At 34.7% G+C, this 23,318-nt stretch overlaps 4 protein-coding genes across 6 annotated transcripts; 3 read left to right on the forward strand and 1 right to left on the reverse strand.

The window, feature by feature from the left end:
* The first annotated feature begins 10,520 nt into the window (after nt 1-10,520).
* On the forward strand, nt 10,521-13,006 carry LOC107630837 (11-beta-hydroxysteroid dehydrogenase-like 4A). The gene is made up of 6 exons (XM_016334092.3): nt 10,521-10,854; nt 10,935-11,127; nt 11,295-11,383; nt 11,486-11,617; nt 12,213-12,338; nt 12,428-13,006. Exons 1-6 carry the CDS (start codon nt 10,669-10,671, stop codon nt 12,650-12,652), a joined length of 951 nt encoding a protein of 316 aa, XP_016189578.1. The 5' UTR covers nt 10,521-10,668; the 3' UTR covers nt 12,653-13,006.
* A 188-nt stretch (nt 13,007-13,194) lies between these two features.
* On the forward strand, nt 13,195-15,239 carry LOC107630836 (11-beta-hydroxysteroid dehydrogenase A). The gene is made up of 6 exons (XM_016334090.3): nt 13,195-13,632; nt 13,726-13,918; nt 13,997-14,082; nt 14,173-14,304; nt 14,398-14,562; nt 14,662-15,239. The coding sequence occupies exons 1-6, from the start codon at nt 13,327-13,329 to the stop codon at nt 14,944-14,946; spliced, it is 1,167 nt and encodes a 388-aa protein (XP_016189576.3). The 5' UTR covers nt 13,195-13,326; the 3' UTR covers nt 14,947-15,239.
* A 198-nt stretch (nt 15,240-15,437) lies between these two features.
* Nucleotides 15,438-19,441, reverse strand: RMI1 (recQ-mediated instability protein (DUF1767)). The gene is made up of 8 exons (XM_088507981.1): nt 18,794-19,441; nt 18,274-18,444; nt 17,721-17,866; nt 17,387-17,520; nt 16,569-17,251; nt 16,241-16,351; nt 16,019-16,147; nt 15,438-15,907 (listed from the first exon to the last, which is right to left on the reverse strand). The coding sequence occupies exons 1-8, from the start codon at nt 19,250-19,252 to the stop codon at nt 15,737-15,739; spliced, it is 2,004 nt and encodes a 667-aa protein (XP_088364107.1). The 5' UTR covers nt 19,253-19,441; the 3' UTR covers nt 15,438-15,736.
* LOC107630835 (DEK domain-containing chromatin-associated protein 1) lies at nt 19,346-22,933 on the forward strand. Of its 3 annotated transcripts, none has more exons than XM_016334088.3 (11): nt 19,346-19,921; nt 20,012-20,045; nt 20,283-20,362; nt 20,461-20,520; nt 20,718-20,828; nt 20,944-21,024; nt 21,257-21,328; nt 21,604-22,012; nt 22,256-22,362; nt 22,466-22,496; nt 22,584-22,933. In XM_016334088.3, exons 1-11 carry the CDS (start codon nt 19,547-19,549, stop codon nt 22,709-22,711), a joined length of 1,488 nt encoding a protein of 495 aa, XP_016189574.1. In that variant the 5' UTR covers nt 19,346-19,546; the 3' UTR covers nt 22,712-22,933. The 3 variants fall into 3 exon arrangements, with proteins under 3 accessions (XP_016189574.1, XP_016189575.1, XP_088364108.1); XM_016334089.3 differs by having other exon boundaries at nt 22,265-22,362; XM_088507982.1 differs by lacking the exon at nt 22,466-22,496 and having other exon boundaries at nt 22,256-22,366; nt 22,559-22,933.
* Nucleotides 22,934-23,318: the final 385 nt, after the last annotated feature.

Raw genomic sequence — 23,318 nt, forward strand, 5'->3', positions numbered from 1 at the left:
GTTCCTCATGAATTAATACAAAGTACTGTTATTTTTCTATTCAATTCAAGCTTATTCCGATTCTGAGATATTCATTCGCACCTCAATATGAATATGATGATCGTGACACTCATCATCATTCCCAACCTATGAACGCGTGCCTGACAACCACTTCCGTTCTACCTTAGATTGAATGAGTATCTTTGGGATTCCTTAATCAGAGTCTTCGTGGTATAAGTTAAAATCCATGGACGGCCATTCTTGAGATCCGGAAAGTCTAAACCTTGTCTGTGGTATTCCGAGTAGGATCCGGGAAGGGATGGCTGTGACGAGCTTCAAACTCGCGAGTGCTGGGCGTAGTGACAGACGCAAAAGGATAGTAAATCCTATTCCAGTATGATCAAGAACCGACAGATGATTAGCCATGCAGTGACAACGCATTAGACCATTTTCACTGAGAGGACAGGATGTAGCCATTGACAACGGTGATGCCTAACATAAAGCTTGCCATAGAAAGGAGTATGAATGATTGCATGAAGACAGCAGGAAAGAAGAGGCTCAGGAGGAACGAAAGCATCTCTACATGCTTATCTGAAACTCTCACCAATGAACTACATAAGTATCTCTATCTTAGTTTATATTTTAATTATGTTTTAATTATCAATTCTCTATAACCATTTGAATCCGCCTGACTGAGATTTACAAGGTGACCATAGCTTGCTTCAAGCCGACAATCTCCGTGGGATCGACCCTTACTCACGTAAGGTTTATTACTTGGATGACCCAGTGCATTTGCTGGTTAGTTGTGCGAAGTTGTGATAAAGAGCTAATATTATGAACGTGCATATTGAGTTTTTAGCGCCGTTACCAAGGAAAGAATGATCACGATTCTGCGCACTACCCTCACATCTGAACGTAGGCGGGAGACTGCAATGGCTCCTACGCTACCTCGATAAGTGGGATTAACCACTGTCCTTGTCAGGCGCATAGCGACTTACCAAATCTCAGCATATCAATAGTATATAACTCAGTGTCAGTGATCACTGCTCATAGCACAAGTCCATTAATACTCATCTCATCAATTCCATCCACCACAATCATTCATATATCTCAATTCATTGTCACCTCAACTCTCCGTCAAGACACTGAAGTTATTCCATCAGCAGAACTTCCTAAACCTAAGTCTCCATCTCTAAACTCTTTAACAGAAAGATCTAATCTTAAGTCATCTAACTCAACCTCAATAGTCTCAAGACCTAACCACTAGTTATAAGTCTTAAATAGAAGTTAAGGAAGTTTAGAAAGCTAAAGGAACCATTGGAATGAAGAAAAATAAGTTTTCAATAAAACGGGAATTTTTACCAAAATTGAGGGTTCAGAGGCCAAGTTATGCTTCGTCAAAATTCATCAAAAACAAGGTTTTTACCAAGTTGACAAGGTTCTCTAGTTTTCCAAAACTTCAACCCAAATCAACCTAAACATACTCAAAACTACCCAAACATTTATGATAAGCACTCTCCAACCATTTCTCAATCATATAGTTATCAAAACCATTCAATCCTCACAAATTTTCTTATATTCTTTCAACATAAACATCACAAAGCATCATCAATCATTCACCCAATCCATCATAATTCTCATTCCTCAATTCAATCATCATTAAACCCACAATCACCACCCAACGTCATCAACATCAACAATTATATTCAATACCCGTTATCATCATCAATATTCTCAACAATCATCATAAATCAACAACATTTATTAACAACCATTATCAATTCAATACTATCCTAAGGTCCACTAGCCTATATTTCACAAAACATTACATATTACCTAAAGAAAATCAAAACCATACCTTGGCCGATTCTCAACACGCATAAAACACCGAAACAAAGCCACCAAGCTTAATCCAAAAGCTTCAAACTCAATCTCAAGACTCCAAGTAGCCAAAACAACTCCAATAATCACCAAAGCTCAATCTAATACCATATAATGTACCAAAATCAACACTAGGGTAACCAAAATATCGAACTACAAGGATTTTGAAGAGACTTACCTTATCCAATAGTGTTAGGGGAAAAATCCAACAATATTTCAATGCTAGATCACCCATTAACAACCAAAATCACAAAATCTATTCAAAAACAAAACCCAAAAATGCGAAACTGTTAGGGCAAAGAACTGGAGCATAGATTTTGAGTTCTTACATACTTTGTTTAGATAGAAATGACGAACTCAGAGAGAGCTTCGCGTGGCCATAAATGACACGCTAATCAGAGCTCTGTAGCTCAAGTTATGAGCGAAACAAGGTGATGATGAATAGTATTTTGTGTTCTTCACTCTCCTCTCCCACAACCAGCGCCCCCATCTCTTGTGTGTGCTGAAATGAGCTAAAAGCTCATTAAATGTGTATTTATAATTTATATGTTGGGCCTTGGTCCCAACTTAGGTCCGGTCTAACTGCGTAACATTTTAGGTTCGTTTGACCCAACATTGGGTCAAAACCTTTAGAATTAGCGTCCGATTTTTAATTCTAAATAATTTTCTAAGTTTTTCTACGGTTTTTATTACTCTCTTGTAGTACTGGACAGACTTAACCCGGTACTGTTGGCTAAACTGTCGGTACGCATTTTTACGCAATTTTTCGCAAAAAATTAGATTTTTCCATTCGAAAAAATTTATCGGATCCAAATCTCACCTTTAAATTTTCAAATTAATATTTCTATATTTTTGAACATATTTAGCACAATTAAATTATTGTTTTATATTATCTTAACGGTTAATCTAATTTAATTTCATACAAACGGCAGCGTGAAGCTCCGGCGACAGCGACGCAGTAGCGGTGACGGATCTGACAGCGACGGGGCCAAACAGCGGTGGCAACGAGCTTTCTCCCCTCCATCACGTTCTTTTCCTCTTGCGAGCCAGCAAGGACGATGACGAGCCCAACAATGCGACGGCGATGGCAGCTAGAAGCATGGCAGCGCGAGTTCTCTCCCTCCTTCTCTAGTCTGATGACAACGAACTCCATGGCATCCTCAACAACAGCAGTGACGGTTCTCTCTCTCGGATGCATCTCTCTCTTTGTGGTTTAGCTTCCCGACGGCGGCAGCGAGACCCAGCGGTGCCGGCGTAGCCTCCCTCTGTGAGTTATGAGAGAAAGGGATAGTGAATCAAATAGTACAATTCTTCAAAGCGTGTGTTACACACACTTTCCTTTAGGCTTAATTCGCCCCCACCAATATACAATGGTGTGCAAAATGGGTTACTAACAAATTTCTTGTAGGATACAATGAAGAACACTTGACTTGTTTATGCACTCACACAGTCAAGCCTTACACTAAATGATAATTTACAAAATAATATTCTCTATTCTTTCTTTTGCGCATAAAGAAAGTGTTGAGATATATTCTGCAGCAATAATGAAATAAGAGAAATTTATAGAGATGGAGTACATGCAACATGCAGCTACGTACTCAACAGATACAACTTTTCAAATAATTACAACCTTTTAATAGACATAACTATTTAAATAGTTGCAATCTTTTAACAGGCATAACTTTTGAATAAGTTACAACTCTATGAAGAGATGTAATTCTTCAAAATAGCTTTTCACATATTTTGAAAATATATCTCACAATCCTCCACCATTTTCAAAATTTCTTTTTAATCCTATCATTCTGGAAGTTTTATGCTTTCAGTAGAGGTATCTTGCGATTTGAACCTTTACCTAGTAACCAGTGATATTCACTCATCCGAATTTAAAATGGTCGACAAGGTTTGAACCATTTAACGCATATGAACAAGCGTGCACTAATGACACATAAAATTTTGGTATCATTTAGATATTATATTAAATATGACACATTTAGTATACTACATGGCCTTGTGTCTTGTATCCTTTCGTGAGTGTTTTAAGAGTAAAATCTTAATTCTAAGAACCGGCCTCAATTCACACTCATATAGGTAGACTCTATCAAAAGTATCCCATAATTAAATACTTCAGCAATAATATACTTACTATAGGTCTATTAAGAGAAAAGCTCATCCTGTTCCTTTATGGCATTATGGTTCCAAGTACTTTTTACCTTGGGATGAAAGAAATAATTATGAGTACTTGCAATTACTCTAATAGTGTACTTTACCGCATTGAACTCAAGACTTGATGTTACTCAAGTGTGAGTTAGATTTTCACCATTGGTAATTATTTAAAATATGGATTTTAGTCCCACCCCTTTTGATGTTTTAAACACCAAATTCCTTGTCAATCCTTTCGTCAAAGGATTTGCAAGATTTTGTTCTGACCTTATAAAATTTATAGATATAACTCCATTACCAATAAGGTTTTTAACATAGCTATGTCTTACTCCAATGTGCCTAGATTTTCCATTATAAACTTGGCTATAAACCTTTGATAATGTTGCTTGGCTATCATAATGTATAGAGATTGGTGCCATTGGTTTTGGCCAAACTGAAATTTCATATAATAAATCTCTAAACCATTCAGCTTCTTTGCTTGCTGCTGCCAAAGCAACAAATTCTGCAGCCATGGTAGAGTCCGTTATGCAAGTTTGTTTCTTGGATCCCCAAGAAACAGCACCCCCACCAAGGGTAAAGATCCAACCACTTGTTGATGCATGATCCTCTGTATAGCTTATCCAACTGGCATCTGTATATCCTTCCAAAACAGAAGGTTCACCACTATACAACAAAGTATAGTTTATTGTTCCTTTCAAATATTTTAATATTCTTCGGACAGCATGCCAATGGTCTTTACTTGGATTGCTTGTATACCGACTTAAGCGACCTACAACATATGCTATATCTGGTCTAGTACAGGACATAGCATACATTAAGCATCCAATTATTTTTGTATACTCAATTTGTGAAACAGACGAACCTGTATTGGGTACTAATTTAATATTTGGATCAAAAGGAGTACTCACCGAATATCCTTCAAACTCATCAAACCTTTTTAATATTTTTTCTATATAATGAGATTGAGATAATCCTAAATTATGACCATCTCTAACAATTTTAATTCCTAAAATTATATCTGCAACTCCCATATCTTTCATATCAAAATTACTAGATAAAAATGTTTAGTTTTTTCTACCTCTTCTAAATCAGTACAAAAAATAAGCATATCATCAACATATAAACAAATCATAACACCTTTACCATTTTTAACTTTATTATACACACATTTATCAGATTCATTTATTTTATATCCATTAGCACGAACAGTTTCATCAAATTTTTTTATGCCATTGCTTAGGAGCTTGTTTCAGTCCATATAAAGACTTAACTAATTTGCATACTTTATTTTCTTGACCAGCAACTATAAATCCTTCGGGTTGCTTCATATACACCTCTTCGTCTAGTTCACCATTTAAGAAAGCTGTTTTAACATCCATTTGGTGAATGACAAAATTAAAAATTGAAGTAAGTGCTATAAGCACTCTAATTGTAGCAATTCTTGCTACTGGTGCATATGTATCAAAGTAATCAATTCCTTCTTTTTGTGCAAACTAGCAACTAACCGTGCTTTGAACTTATCAACAGTTTCATCTACTTTCATTTTTTTTTTTTAAAATCTATTTAGAACCAATGGCTTTTGACCCACGAGGAAGATCCACTAATTTTCAAGTGTTATTTCTTATTATTGAGTCCATCTCATCTTGTATTGCTTCTTTCCAAAAATCTGAATCTCGGGATCTTATAGCCTCTTCATAGGTCTCAGGATCACCTTCCATATGAAGGCATATAGGTGCAATGCTATCTATTGATTTTCCTGTCCCTTCCACAAGGAACATAAAGAAATATGGTCCATAAGTCTTTGCTTTTCTTATACTTTTACTTTTTCTAGGTTCAATATTTTCAACGGGCTTATTTTCTACATTTTCTTCTATTTCTAAGTGAATTTTACTTTCAGGTCTTGGAGTTGAATTAAATTTATCTTCTAAGAAAATTGCATCTCTTGATTCAATAACTGTATTAACAGAGTATGATTCATTAGATTCAATAACTACAAACTTATAAGCTTTACTGTTCTCAGCATATCCTAAGAAAATACATTCTATACCTCTTTCTCCTAATTTCTTTCTTTTAGGTTCAAGAACTTTTACTATTGCTCTACAGCTCCAAACTTTAAGATATTTAAGATTAGGCTTTTTATTCTTCCAAAGTTTATATGGATTTATTTTATTCCTTTTATTAGGAATTCTATTTAAAATATAACAGGCAGTTAACATAGCCTCACCCCAATAACCTTTTGCTAGACTAGAATAAGATAGCATAGCATTAACCATTTTTTTCAGCACCCTATTTTTTCTTTCAACAATACCATTCTGTTGTGGAGAATATGGTGCAGTGGTTTGATGAATAATACAAGTGGACTCAAAATAACTAGGATTATAATATTCTCCTCCACGGTTAGACCTTAAGCACTTAATAAAGGTTTCATGTTGTAATTCAACTTCAGTTTTAAAAATCTTAAATTTATCCAAGACTTCATCTTTAGAATGCATCAAATATATGTAACAATATCTACTGGAATCATCAATAAAAGTTACAAAATGTTTCTTTCCACCTATAGTAGGCCAACCATGAAAATTACATACATCAGAATGTACTAATTCTAATAACTTTGAATTTCTTTGTACTCTTTGAAAAGAAAGTCTTGTTATCTTGGTTAACATACAAGTTGTACATACATCTGAATTTTAATTGATTTTAGAATAAGATCATAGTTTATCATATCATTTAATTTATGAAAATTAACATGTCCTAAACGATTATGCCATAAATCAAAGGACTCAGCAATATAAACAAAATTATTATTATTATTATTATTATTATTATTATTATTATTATTATTATTATTATTATTATTATTCAATTTAAACATATTCTCACATAGATATCCTTTACCCGCAAACACTCCACCCTTAAACAGAATAAATTTGTCTCCTTCAAATACAGACTTAAACCCATACTTGTTAAGTAGAGGGACAGAAACTAAATTTTTCTGACTTCGGGTACATAATATACATCAGTAAGAGTCAGTACTCTTCTAGAAGTAAATTCAAGTTCCACCGTTCCTTTGTCCATTACTTGAATAGTTCCATTCTCTTTCTTGAATGTCTTGAAAAAATCTCTATTCTTGCATACATGTCGAGTTGCACCAGAATCTATCCACCATGATCCAATGTCTTCAATCATGTTGATCTCAGAAATAACAGCAATAAGATTATCTTTTATTGCTGTGTCGTTCTTTTCTTTCTTTTTTTTTAAGAAACGACATTCTTTCTTAAAATGTCCTAGTTTTTCACAATGAAAACAATTTTCTTTCTTTTTATTTTTTCTGAAATCACCATTGTTACCTTGAGATTTATTAAAATCTCGGTATCTCTTCATGTTGGGCTTGTTAGATTTTCCATCTTCCATTACGTGAAGATTAGCATGAGCACTTTGCTCTTTAGTATCGTTTTGTTTACGATACTCTTCTTCAAGACGAAGGTGATTACTTAATTGCTCAAGAGAAACATCATCCTTTCTATGTTTCATAGTTCTTTTGAATTCTTTCCATGATGGAGAGAGTTTGTCAATAATTGAAGATACAATGATGGTATCATCCATGTGCATGTTATATTGCTTAAAATTATTTAAAATACGCTCAATTTCATGCGGTTGTCCCATGACAGATCTACCATCAATCATCTTATAATTATTAAAGCGAGTGACAAGAAATTTCTTACTTGTTGCATCCTCGGCCATATATTTTGCCTCTAATTTGTCCCATAGTTCTTTTGCGCTCCCAACATTTTGGTAGACATCAAACAGTGCATCAGCCATGCCATTGAGTATGTGCTCAGTGCATATATAGTCATCATGGTTCCATTTTTGTCTGGCTCGTGTTTCTGCAATGGCCTCCCCTTCAACTTCTGGTGGTCTTGGTATGGTAAGAACATATGCCACTTTTATTGTTGTGAGAAGGAAGTGCATCTTCTTTTGCCATCGTATGAAATTTTCACCATCAAATCTTTCTAATTTGACAAAATCCGACGTCATCTCCTTAATTGATGCATTGATCATTTTTGTTTTATTGGTGAATAATTAAGCCTAAAGATTGTGAGTTGAGAGAATGGGATAGTGAATCAAATAGTGGAATTCTTCAAGGCGTGTGTTACACACACTTTTCTTTAGGCTTAATTCACCCCACCAATATACAATGGTGTGCAAAATGGGTTACTGGCGAATTTCCTGTAGGATACAATAAAGAACACTTGACTTGTTTATGCACTCACACAGTCAAGTCTTACACTAAACGATAATTTACAGAATAATATTCTCTATTCTTTCTTTTGCGCATAAAGAAAGTGTTGAGATGGATTCTGCAGCAATAATGAAATGAGGAAAATTTATAGAGACGGAGTACATGCAACATGCAGCTACGTATTCAACAGACACAACTTTTCAAATAGTTACAACCTTTTAACAGGCATAACTTTTGAATAAGTCACAACTCTATGAAGAGATGTAACTCTTCAAAATAGCTTTTCACATATTTTGAAAATATATCTCACACCCTCCCCTCCTCTTCCCTTCTACTTCCTTCTTCCTCCCATCTCTTCTTTCTGCGTGTATGTGTGTGTGTCACAGGTGAGGGTGTGTGAGGGGATGGGGGGTTCGACGACTGGGAGAAGGAAAGAAGGGGTGAGTGTAGTGTGTGTTAGGGTTTGAAGTGGTGTGGGTATGTTTTGGGGAATTAGGGTTTATGTTGTGTAATGAAATTTGAGATTTTGATATTAAGGTAGTGTAGTAATCTTAATAAAAATAATAAAACTAAATTAAATACAAATAACTATCTTTTAAATACCATTTTATTATTAATTTGTATATTTATTTTTAAATAAATACTAATTCAGTGAAAGTTGGAGATAATTAAATTAATTCTTCTTTATTTATAAAATAAGGTTCAAAAGCTTAATATTCAATTTAAAGCACAAAAAAATTTTCATTATTTTTTTTCAATTACTAAAACTCTAGATTATAAATAAGAACTTGTCCAACTTATATGTAAAAATCTCTGAGAATATAATCTCAATAAATATAATAAATCGTAAGTAACTTATTATTTAATTTTAAAAAATTTGGGATCTTATATATCTCAAATTTGATTATTTATATACAAAATTTTCTATATATTTTTAAAATAAATAAACGTATATTTATTTTTGAGCATGCAAGATATTAATTTAATGTAATTTATAGGTGTCATATTCTATGATCATTCTTTAATGATACAGAAAAAAATGGGCTATTGTTCTTTAAAGAGATAAGAGAACTTTCATTTAACATAAAATTTTTCACGTAAACAATTAAAAATGTTTGTGCAAATGCTTATGAACTTTCAACTCTTTGGAACTTGCATGCAATATGAACCAAGTTATTTATGAAGTCAAATTTGTAAGTGTTGGTCAACCACAAGATCAACATAGATGATTTACAAAATCCCAATATGAAACTTCTCATACTTTGTAATACTTGAAGAAAAAATAATGTCTTGACAAATTCAAGTGTTTTGTTCATGTTCTTTCAAAAATTTTAGAATTTAGTTGTTGTAATGTTGCACAAAACAGGCTTAGAATTAAAACTGTTTGTGCTACCATAGTTAGCAATTATGCCAAAAAAAATATATTTTTTATTTAAGAATATTTTTCTTAGTTTATTTGGTGTCAATATTGTAGGAGGTTGGGTATATAAATAATGACCTTTATAATTTAATAATCTCTTAAATTTAGTTGTTATTATTATGATTTTTACATGACTACATCACCTCAATGTAAGTATCATATATTAATTATTAAATAATGCTATTTCTGATGGTATTTTAGTGTTAATAAATAAAATTATATTTTAGTATATATTTTATTATTTTTTGTATTTTTATTTATTATATATTTTTAATGATATTTTATTTTTTTGATTAATAAAAATATTATAAGACAATAATTTTTGAAAAAATATTCGAAGAGACTATGTTGAAATTTTAAAAAATTTTTAGAAATTGTTTTGAGATTTTTAAAATTTTTCGAAGACTGCTTTATATTTTTTATGGGGATTGGGAACTGATTTGTTCAAAACGCACGCGTGGATATTTAACGACTACATGTGTGAGTTAACATTTTACGTTAGAAGTTACCATTAATAACTAATGAAAGAAGATTGTATTGGCTAAACATTGGGACTATTTTGTATATTTTAAAATTTGAATAAGTAAAGTGTCCAATTTCAAAAATATTATGGACTGCTAGAGAATCAATTAAGAGTGAAGTTAACTAGTTGAAAATAAGTTCAATTTAAAAAAATCACACTATCTTTATTTTTTAAATTTTAAAATAAAAAATAAAAAAATTGAGTTAGTTAACTTATATTATAAGTGGGCTCCTAAAATTTTTTAATTGATAACCACTTAACTAGACAAATAAATGAAAAATTAATTTCGAGGAGCGCAAGTGCGGAGATAACAGTTCCACTCGTCCTAGCTTGTCCCATTGCCATCTTTGTACGGGTAGTAGATTGAGAATATGAAATCTAGTAACAGACTACTACTCCACTATACACTGATAGTATAAGTATAAGCTCTAGTTGATTTCTTCGGTATATCTAATCAAAGCAATCATGGCTGCAATTCAGAAGCTACTGAACATTGCATTGCCCCCACTATCATTGGTGCTTCTATCCTCCTTCATGATACCTTTCCTTATCTTCAAGGTTCTTATTTATGTAAGGAAGCTGTTTCAAACCGATGAAAAATTGGAAAACAAGGTTGTACTAATCACCGGGGCAGCCTCAGGGATTGGCGAGGTTTGCTCCACTCTCTCTCTCTATATGATTGTTATATGTAGTTGCAGTTAATAAACCTTTGTTTAATTTATTTTGGAAAGCAACTAGCATATGAATATGGAAGGAGAGGAGCAGTTTTATCACTGGTTGACATTAGGGAGGACAATCTTGTAGTTGTGGCTGAAAAGGCCAGATCTCTGGGTTCTCCTGATGTTATCATCATCGCTGCAGATGTCTCAAAGCTCCAAGACTCTCGTCGTTTTGTGGATCAAACAGTCAATCATTTTGGACGATGTATGTATATATATGCGACTTTGTGCGTCCTATGCTAGCTATCATTCAATTTTCATTTTATTGATAGAATTGTATATATATACGATTTTGTGCGTGCTATGCTATCATTCAGTTTTCATTTTGATGTAGATTTGTATGAATATTGCATTTATGTATGTTGTCCACAGTGGATTGTTTGGTAAATAATGCTGGGATCGGCAAGGCTTCAGGGTTCAAAGATTGGACTAATAATGCTTCTGAATTTACTCCAATGATGGTAAGGCCATTCATGAAATTCTAGACTATTTTATTCTATTTATATGATTAGATATTCATGAAATACTTACTCCTCAATAATGTGAATTCACATTTTACATAGGACGTAAATTTCTGGGGATCAGTTTATGGCACTTTATGTGCAATCCCACATCTGAAAACAAGCAGAGGCAGGATCATTGTGATTGCATCGGTTTTTGGATGGTTCCCTTTCCCAAGAAGCAGTATCTACAGTGTAACCCTCCGTTAACCATTGCAATATTTTAGAGTAAATTATTATTTTCATCTCCGAAGTTGACTAAATTTTAATTTGGTATTTCACATTTTAAATATTTTATTTTAGTTTTAAAAGGTTTTAAAATTTTTATTATTATCTTATAATTAAATTTGATATAAATAATTAATATATTAAATAACTAATAACATTTGATTTTGGTACTCAATTAAAATTTATTCACCAACGATTATCAACATAAAAGTTTTTTTTATTTTTTATTTTAAAACGTTGATGATTGATTGATAAAATTTAAAACTTTTTTTTACAAAAAAAAATCGACAAAAAAAAAATATTACAAAAAGATTTTTGTTATATTCTTTTAATACATAAAAGATATAACTTAACAATAAAATAATTAATATTCATGTCTCAAATTTAATAATAGAACAATATTAAATTTGTTTAAAATTTTTTAAGATAGAAATAAAACGTTTAAAATATTATCGATCAAATTAAGATTTAATTTAAACCTTGCGACTAAAACAGTATTTTCACCTATAAAATATGTTTATACTGGTTAGCTTTGTGGAAAGTAATGATTACTACTAAGCAGGCAAGCAAGGCAGCGGTTATAAACTACTTTGAGACTCTCAGGATGGAACTTGGTCGTGCTATTAGCATAACAATAGTCACACCTGGTTTGATCAACACGGATCTAGGATTAACCGTAGTAAAAGAGGTTGGTGGTGAAATTGAATTGAATTCACGACAAAGTAGTTCACACTAATGACTTGGTAGTTAACTGTGATATTTTTGCAATTAATACAGGAGAGTATTATGGGAATATTTCCAATGTTATCAGCATCCGAATTAGCAAAAAGCATAGTGAAAAGCGCATGCGGGGGAGATATGTACTTGATAGAGCCATCTTGGGTCAAGGTTTTGTTTCCTTTCAAACTGCTTTATCCTCAACTAGTAGACTCGGCCGTACGCTTCTTAATTGGGCTTTCCCGAAAAAGAAATAATTCTGCAACGGAGCTGAAGCTAGAGTAAAGTACTGTGTGCCACTTCCATTTTTTTTACAGGTCTAAGTTGTTTAATTTAAAATAAGTTGATTACAATCATTACGAAGCTTTGTATGATTTTCGACACACTTCAAGTCAAGTAAAGCTAGCATGGTTACAGGCTAATTTTGCCGATTCATGAGTTACATGATTAGTTTCTTGCTTTGTATGTGACTATGTGAGAAGTGGCAAGAGTGAAGTCTGCAGTGTTTGTACCATTATTTTCCCTAATTGGATTCCCCGCTTCCATTTGCTTAGTTAGTATAATTTGTATCAGACAAAAAACCTTATGTAATTTGTTCCACTTTCTTCTTGTAGGGCTTGATTTGAACGGTTGAACGCACTTCGTTAATATAACGTAGGCAATAATAAGACTAGGTGGGAATACTGATATTATGATTTTTCCACATAAAATAAAAGGGAAAAAATATTATCTATACTTACTATACTATTTAAATATTTTTGAAACTTAAAATACACCATCGGGAGTGATACATGCAATGTATTTAATTTATCCAGACACTAGGAGACAGTATTCTGTCAACACCCAAGAATTATTAGATTAGATGCTACTCTTGCTATTGTTGACTATTTTGAATGAAAAGTTTGTAAGCTTAAGGCTAAGCTACCACGTGTTTAGTTCTGGAAAGTGATAGGTGTTGCATGTTGGGCATGCAAAACGCCAGCGTTACATTGGCACCTTGGAATATATATCATATATATGTGTCTACTTCCTTGCTGTTTCCCCCCATCTCTCTCACCGTTTTCCTTCAGGCAGCAATAATAATGGTTGTGGATGAGTGGATCTTGAACATCCTAGTTCCACCTACGTGCATAGCTTTGCTCCTTTTCATTTTACCACCTTACCTCTTATTCAAGATTATCTACTACGTTCTGAGATCACTACTTAAAGAGAACGTTGCAGGGAAAGTTATCCTTATAACTGGAGCTTCCTCAGGCATAGGCGAGGTACCTTAATTAGCAATTATTCTCTCATATATTCTTAAAAGAAAAAAATGTTTGTTATATTATATGTTATGCGTTTGGTTTGTGTTTGCAAAGCATATAGCATATGAATATGGAAGAAGAGGAGCGCGTCTGGCTCTTGTTGCTAGAAGAGAGAATCGACTGAAGGAGGTTGCACAAAGAGCCATGGCGCTTGGTTCTCCTCATGTCATTACCATTCCTGCAGATGTTTCCATACTCAAAGATTGTCAGCGGTTCGTTGACTGCACGGTCAACCGCTTTGGACGATGTGAGTATTAAAACTTAATGTATGATTAGGAATTATGATTTTCAAGTTTAGGGGTTAATCAGCCGTTTGTTTTTGCAGTGGATCATCTGGTGAACAATGCTGGGGTTGTTCCTGTTTGCTTGTTTGAACACGCCACTGATATCAGTAATTTTGCACCCGCAATGGTAACTACTGAAAATCTTCAATGTTTTACTCTGCCTTCTAATGGTTAGTTAATTATATATGAAGAACTTGTTTCCCTGTTTGCTTAACAGGACATTAACCTGTGGGGTTCGGCGTACGCCACTTATTTTTCGATCCCATACCTCAGAAAAAGCAGAGGCAAGATCATAGCAATAGCTTCCTCGGCTGGATGGTTGCCTACTCCTAGAATGATATTCTACAATGTAATTAACACTAAAGCTTCATTACCTTCATGTCATCATGTGTGGCTCTTTGTGTCAATTACAATTACATTATAACGTGTTTTCCATGTTCAGGCAAGCAAAGCAGCAGTAATAAGCTTATATGAGAGTTTGAGGACTGAACTAGGAAAGGACATAGGAATAACCATAGTCACACCAGGGTTGGTCGAGTCAGAAATGACACAGGGCAAGTTCTTATCAAAAGATGGCCAAATGGTTCTTGACCAAGAAATGAGAGATGTAAGCTTAAAATAAGAACAATACTGAATTGTCATGGCATATATTTGGTGCCCTCAGCATATATAGCAAATTATGGATGGTTAATTTTGATTGGCGCAGGTTCTGGTTAGTTTGATGCCCATAAGATCGGTGACGGAAGCTGCCAAGTCAATAGTGAATAGCGCCTGCCGTGGAGACCCGTACCTGACAGAACCAGCTTGGATTAGGACAACTTTGTATTTGCAGATATTTTGCCCTCAACTACTCGAATATTTAAGCCGCTGGACCCTAATTTCAGGCACTTCTGAGAGGGACACAATTAGCAAGAAGCTCCTTCATTTATCATGCCTGAAGAAATATCTCTATCCTGAATCAGTCAGAAATCCTACGCTCCAACCCAACTAGAGTGTAGATTCTTAATACAGGCACTTAAATGACAATAAAAATGTGCCGTTCATGTACTTTTGATTGCCTCAATAGTTTGTTCTTCTAGATTATAGAGTGTAGATTCTTAATACAGGCACTTAAATGACAATAAAAATGTGCCGTTCATGTACTTTTGATTGCCTCAATAGTTTGTTCTTCTAGATTACAGGGCGTTTACAATGTGTTTAACAAACTCTCAAGTCTCTTTGTACAAGTCAAAACTTTCTAAAACAGAGATAATACAGAGTGAAACGGCTCAGGATTGAAGCCAAGGCATTGCTCTGATTTTTTATTCTTCTTTTTCTTTTTCTTGCTCTTGTTCCGTTCCTGGCGACTTTTAAGTACGAATTTGTCTTTATATATGTTCCAAATCTTCTAAACTTGAAATCTTCCTCCGGAATATCTGCTCGCAATGTTTTAGAACTTAGAACCCAAAATCTAATGCAGAGAAAAGAGAAGGCTCTTACTAGTTCTGAAAAGAACGACCATTCTGTATACATATGTCCTGCCCATTGCCTTAATTACATCCATACATCCATGTGCTATAAGTCTTACTTTACATCACCAAATGCTTGCTCATAATTCATAACTCCAATCATAATTTCGAGCTCGGTAGAATACACAAGCGAAGGAGCATAGCCATAAATTTATGAAAAAATGATTCAATTGTCCCACAAATCCAAGTCCATCTCAATTATGCAAGCAGTTTGCCATACGTAACTTGACAATAATCAGAGCCCAACTTATGACATTCTACCCATTCAGATAACTATGGTGACAATTCAATTGGATTCGAAGGACAATGTGTTTGGGTTTGTGGAGGGTAAAGGGACTTGAGCCGTCTCAGAAGTAACCACGCATCAGACTGAGGACAGCCTTGACTCATCTCTACGGCAACTGGAAGCGATGATTTTCTATTTAGTTCCACATGCATTATACCCTACAGACAAAAAAGCAACAAGATTCGCATTAACAGAATAAGGAAGCATATTTTAATTTCAGCATAACTTGCGGGTCTCAGATTTTCAACGCTAAGAGACATTTGTATCACCTCGAAGTTTATTAAAAATGCTTGGAACTTATGCATTACGTTCTTTATGCTCTGCACTATTTTGTTGTCAGAAGAAGAAAGTGCTGCAGTGACTTCCTCCGGAGAATAGCCAATTCCATTCTGTACAACCTATTTGTTTATCTCAAAAGAAAAAAGAAAAAAAAATGAGTACAATAACGGGTAACCCTCATAATAAAAGCTTATTTTCTAGAGAAAACTCACATGATGATCAATAAGAACTTCGGTAATGAGGCTACCATCATCTACATATGCCTGCAGCTCGTATGTTGTCCTTCCCTTATATTGGAATCGCTTTACACCAGTTAAAAAGCACTGCAAAAGAGGAAGAAAAAAGAAAAAAAAAAAAACAGGGAGGGGGGGGGGGAGTCGTTATATTGAGAAAAAAAAAACATAAGATTGCAAAAAAGTCAAATCCATCCGTACGATAGTTAATGGGTCGACAAAACAGAAACTTCGACACCAGCATATGCACAAACAAGGATAGAAATCATTGTTCAAAGAAAAATAGTGGATAGATTTTAACTTTTACCTTAATTTTACCATGAACTGAAGGAACTTTCTCCTTCATTGTAACCCACTTGGCAGACAAACTAGCTAAGTATGTGAAAGGAACTTCTTGGTCTGCAGACAGCATACGTGGGTGGTCACTGTCATCAACCATATGGACATTGTTATTGTTTACAGAAGTGGTGGAAGATCCTCTCCAAAGATCATTATCTGTAACTTCAATGGTGTGGTAATCGTCATCAACCATATGGACATCATGATTGTTAAGAACAGTGGAGGAAGATCCTCTAGGATGCTCATTTTCTGTATCTTCAATAACTCTATCCTTGTCTGTCTCGACATTTTGCACAATAGGAGAGCTCTTTGGGGGCACATAACTTGTTCTTGTTATATGAACAGTATCTTTATGTGCCGTTGCATCATTTGTAGACAAATGAGAAGATTGGTTGCCGACCGAATTTTCCCTTGCTATAGCTGCAGTATCTATATGCATCTCCTGAGCCCGTGCAACCGCTGAAGAGAATTGAGTGGCTGTGGAATTCGCAAAACTTGCAGGGTTGGTATCAGCATGTATATCCACATTCATGGCGTCAGCGTTTGCAACCGTGCTGGGTATTGAATTGGAAGCAGCATTTCGTGCACCCATGAGATTGGTATCTTCTGTAGTTACACAGTTCCCAGTGCCAGACATGGTCAGGCCAGCACCTGTACTTAAATGCATACATGGAAAATAAATATGATCAAGAAAACTAGGATAAAAACAGGCTTCATTGTAGAGGTATGCTCGCCCAGGCACAAAAAAGCAGATGTACTTTCAGTTATAAAATGAGGATGTAGTACCTTCGTTGTTAATCTGGACAGAATCAGTCCTTTGAAACACAGAGCTGCTGCGCCCAGTATCATCAACTGTACTCGCTGGCCATGCTGCAAGAGTTGCTCTAGTTGCTAAAGGAGGAAGGACTCCATTTTTAGTTCTGCACGAGGATAAGAAAGACTAACTTATCAAGGTTTCCCTAAATATAAAATGAATAATTACAACAGCAGCAATAGTAGAAGACTGCAGGAATTAAGAAAGTTTGCACCATTTTCCAATGTATCCTATACTTCCATGCCAAGAGATACAACATTCCATTTCACATAGTAGTCCAAATAATCCAGCTGCAATAGTTTGTACCTTTTCCCCCTGGGTGGCTTGTTCAATTCATCAACTAGCCGCTTTCGAGCTGCATCCAGCTGCTCAACTAGTCCCCCCAAAATTTCAATTGTCTCGGGGACAAGCATCAAAAGCCCACGTCGCACATGTACATTAGAGATAGCAACCTACAAGTATTAAATAGAACCCTCAAATTCATCTTTACAAGCAACTAAAGAAGCAAAGAATTTACGTGTGCCATAACAAAATCACTTGAAAAGAAGAAAGGATCAATGCTTATTTGATCGAGTCAATAGCACATACGAGAAGCATTAAATTAAACAAAAGTCTAAACTATGAGCATACGAGGTTAATAATCAATGTAGGAAATAACTTATGTCTCCAGGCCAAAATAGAAGCACATAGGCACTATGACTATGAGCATTATTATTTCGGTTTGGCACAAATCAAAGATTAAGATTAACATATGTCTTTTGCAATATAAATACTATTTAGAAATACATCCACCATAATCTTAGCAAGTCAATAGTAATTTGTATCTATTCAGGAAAAGAGTGGTATCAGAAAGAAAAACCTTTAAACCAGAAGATGCACAAACATCAAGAGATAGAATGGGCCTATACTCCATCGCAAAAACTCTCTGAACGCCATCCGTCATCGATAACTTCAGGCACCTCTTTAATCCGGGTGGGGCTTGTTGATATCTCCCTCGAAGAGGACAACTCATATTAAGGATTTCATCAACCTGCCAATGCAATGCGATGGTAAAAATAGATAGGCACATGAGTTCTCAATCAGAGCAAAAACACTTGACACATGGTTTATCAATTCAAGAATTGGACATGATAATATATACCGAAGATGCAAGACTCAATACTTGTCAAACCAAGTTGAATAATAAAATTCCCGTTAGAGTAACAAAACCTGAGTAACTCGGTCATTTAAGCATTTAGGCAAACATCAAGCTACAACTACAGCAACAAGTATAGTTCGTCAAAACTATAATATTGTAATCCACTTTGTCATACTAAATTCAAACAGTAACACAAATACATAGACGATTAAAGCAATGAAACAAATAACTGAAGAGGCACCTGCAACACAAAAGGGCCGGAGAGATTAACGAGATGCATGGAATGCACATTGGGAGGCAGCACGCCGCTCCCACACGAGTTCATATCGGCAAAGAGAAATTGCTCGAAACAGAGCTTGGCCTTCGCAGTAACATCGAACCCCGCAAAGCCCCTCACGGAGCCCTCAAGTTCGCCAAGGCATGCATCCACCCACTCTCTCTTCAGCCCCAGTCCCAGCCGACGAAGAGAGTCGCCCACGGGGCAGCTTGAAGCCCTAGGTTGCGGAGGAGGCGGCGGCGAGAGGTAATCGGGAACGTCGACGAAGGCGGTATCATCATCGTCGTCGTCGGAGATTAGAAGAGGCACAGATGGAAAGTTAGAGGAGTTTGAAGGTTGGGGCGTGGATGTGACGGAGGGTTGCGGAGTTTGAAGTTGTTCAACTTCGTCGTCGACGTCGAGAACAAGGCGACGTATTGTCATTTTTTAACTGCAGTGGCAAATCGGTAAATGTGTTCCTCCATTCAGTCCATTGTTAAATTCGAAGTCAAACAAGTGTTATTGGAGGGAGAAGAAATTTTGCGTAGGCGGGAATCTGAGAAAACCGCGTAAAAAAACTCAAAATATTTGAAAGATCGCGCCCTCTTGTTTTTTCATCGCCCTCCAAAATTTAATTTCCAAATCCCAGTCGCTTCAATTTAGGTTTTATAACTCTTGGGCTCTAGGCACTTTACAATTTACATTCTCTCTTATCTCTCCTTCTATCTGTTCTCAAACATGGCTACCGAAACCCTAGATGCTCCCAAACCTCAACCACTGGCTCCCAATGGAGATGCTCCGACCAAAGCAGAAGCTGACCAACACGAAATTCAAGATGAAGAACAGCAACACGACAAGGAAATTTCTGATGACCTTCCCGAGCAGAAAAACTGTGGCCAATTAGAAGAGAATGTGGATCGTGAAGAAGATGCAGAAGAAGATGAAGATGAAGATGAAGAGGGTGAGAAGAAAGAAAATGATGTTGTTACACCAGTAAAGAGTGCAAGTGGGGGTAGACCTACCAGAGAAAGGAAATCAGTGGAAAGGTACACTGTGTCCTCTCCACACAAGTTCCCTGGTTATGCTGCTACTAAAACTATCTCAATCGACCAGGTAGTCTCGTAGTTTTATGATTCTCGAACAACTCTGGAATTTTTGGATTACTGAAATTGTTTGATTAATTATATGTTATTTGGATTTTAGGGCAATGGCACTCAGCTTAAGGACATCCCAAACGGTACCTCTATTTCATTCTCTGCTTGTTATTTCAGCATCATATCAAAATTCGTGTGGATTTTTTTGTTAATATTTTTTAACCATGAAGTGAAGGGAATGCGGATTGAACCCTGAAGTGGTAAAAGCATGATGGCCTTGAACTAAAGATTTTGTTTGCAGATTTCTAAGTTGATTGCTTGTTTTTAGTAACATGATTTCCTAAAGAAGTGTTATCAATCAAGATCCTAATAATTTTCAGTGGCTTTCAAGCTATCAAAAAGAAAAGTCGATGATAACTTGCGTAGCCTTCATAGTATACTGTTTGGGAAGAAAGCAAAGGTGACTCATCAACTCTTTTCTTCCACTCATGTTGGCAATTCTTATAAATCCCATTCTAGATTTTCTTTGCTTTGTGATTGACATGCTTTCTGATGTAGGCACACACTTTAAAGAGAAACATAGGCATGTTTTCTGGCTATGTGTGGGCAGAAAATGAGGTACAATTGCACTATATACTGAGCTATTGGCATATTGCCTCTTTTATATCCCTAATTATGCAGATGATCTTATTTAATCTTCTGTGCATGTTGTTATACATGTTTTTCCTCAACATTTTAGAAATGGAGGCTGTGTGTAATGACAAACTTATATCAGTTATATGTATTAAACATACAATGGTTTTATTTACTGGCAGGAAAAACAGAGGGCCAAGGTAAAAGAGAGGCTTGACAAATGTGTGAAAGAAAAATTGATTGACTTCTGTGATGTGCTCAATCTTCAAATAAACAAGTCCTCTTTGAAGAAGGTAAAAGTTAATCTAATAGTTTTGTATAATTTACCAATTTTGAGGGCTGTCTTCTATTTATAACAAAAGAAGATGAAAAAAAAATTTTTGATGGGATCATGGAACTCTATTCCAGGAGGAACTGTCTGCAAAGCTGTTGGAGTTTTTGGAATCCCCTCATGCTACAACCGATGTCTTGCTTGCTGATAAAGAAAAGGTTTTAACTTTCTGGCATTATTTTGCATGGATTTATTATTGGTTGTGACTGGTGGAAGTTGTGGTATAAAATTAATCTTATTAGTACTTTCATAACTCATATCATTAAAGTTTCCTTCTTATTAATCATGTGTGCCTTTTATTGGTGTCACTTTATCCTGATCCATTATATGATTAATTTGTTTTAGTTTGTTTTCCTTTTCTTGTTTTTTTTAATACCTCCTTCATTACAGAAAGGTAAAAAGCGTGCAAAAAAGAAAACTCCAAGAAAATCTTCTGGTGGTGCTGCTGAAAACCCTTCGAAGGTGTGTTCTTATGCTATGCTACCTTGCTTCACATCTGTTATGCACTAGCCTTTGATTGGTATTCTCTTTCATTAAAACCCTAGCAATAAATGTCTAACTCTTCATGTTGCATTTGATGTGATTTATGGTAATTGTTTGAGTTATTGTCCTTTGAAATTTTCTGTTCTTTTTATGCTGTATTGAACTTTGTCTTTCTGTAAGTTTTGATTTGATAATTTTATTTTTCTACTGTTCTTTCTCATCCTGTTTTAAATAGAAAAATGTTTCTCTTTTAGAAGCAAAAGCAAAGTTCAAAAAATGGGAAAAAGCGAAAGCAGTCTTCTGACAGTGAGGAAAATGATACAACCGAACCTTCAGATGCAACAAACAGTTCTCAGGAAGATGAGGATGATGGTGAAAATGTTTCAGTCCCAAAAAGTGAAAGTGACTGTGAGGTTCAGGAAAGTCAATCTGATGAAGAGGAAAATAAAAATACTTCAGAGAAAACTGTGAACGAGGATCACTCTACACCAGCCAAGAAAACCTCTCCTGAAAAGGTTGCCAAGAGCAATGACAAAATGCCAAAAAAATCAACTTCTGCGTCCAAGAGACAGAAAACTGATGGTGAAAGCAGGGAGAGTAAGCAAAAGATTGCAAACGAAAATGAAACAGGCAAATCTTCAAAGTCAGTGTCTAAGGATCAAGGTACTATGTTCCTTGCACATGCATTAGTGGCAGTGGTCATAGTCTGTTGGTTGCTCAAAAGTTAAATCAATTTTGTTCTTTATAAGTTTTGTCAGTCTCTTTGAAATTTACCTGCTGCTTATATACTCCCTATAGTTGGATAAGTTATTTGAGTCATGAGAATTTTTTAATTCTAGAGGATCGAATTTGCTATTAAATATGCATGTTTTCAACTGTTATTTGTACTTACCAATTCCAAGCCAGTAATGGCAGGACAAGGCAACATCAGTAAGAAAGCAAATGCAGAACCTACTAAGGAGGATATGCATGCAGTGGTTGTTAATATGTTGAAGGAAGTTGATTTCAACACTGTCAGTAATGTTATTTTGTTTTCATTGGTTTGTTTAAATTTCATATGCTTTTATTTTTTATTTTTGTTATTATTTTAAAATAATTCTACGAACATTGATGCAGGCAACTTTATCTGATATCCTCAAGAAACTTGGTATGACCATTTTATACTTGCTGATTCTCTTCCGGAAATTAACTGAAGTTATTTCTTGAAAGTTAATTTGTTGCGAAATGTTGACAGGTACTCATTTTGGATTGGATTTAATGCATAGAAAAGCTGAGGTAAAAGATATAATTACAGATGTAATCAATAACATGTCTGACGAGGAAAATGAAAATGGAGATGATGAAGATGAAGATAATGCATGATTATACCTCAGAAAATAATCTTAATTTTGTGCAGAAATCACATGCATGTGGTTTATTTTACTGCTGGCTTTGCTGATCTTAGGCTTTAGTAGATTGTATTTTGTGATCCGTTTTCATTAGTTAGGTTGAATTGTCCTCGAGTTAGGCTAGATTTACTCCCTTTCCTTGTGTTTATTATGTAACCTGATATTATATATACTATATTGTTAAATTATTTTAAAATATGTAGTATTTTGTCGTTTGGCACATTTTGGCGAGGTTTTGGAAACCGAACTGATCGAGTGACTTGTTTAATAGTTTAATGGTTCAATTGTGAAACCGTGATTAAATTGGTTTAATTAAATTTAAATTAAAATTGTTAAAAATTAGTAGTATATAATTTTAATTATTTAAATTCAATCATTTATATATTAATAAAATTTAAAATTTTATAATTTTATATAATAATTTAATTATAGTTTATTATTAAAATTCATAAACAAATTCAAACATTAAAATTTACTATTAAAAAAAATCAAAATGTACATAATTTTAAAATTTTATAATCTTAATATATCAAAATGTACATCATATCTATTTTATACCAATAAATATTTACAGTCAATAA

Source organism: Arachis ipaensis, chromosome B3 (genome assembly GCF_059453495.1).
Source record: "Arachis ipaensis isolate K30076 ecotype BB chromosome B3, ASM5945349v1, whole genome shotgun sequence".
NCBI classification, from domain to species: Eukaryota; Viridiplantae; Streptophyta; class Magnoliopsida; order Fabales; family Fabaceae; genus Arachis; species Arachis ipaensis.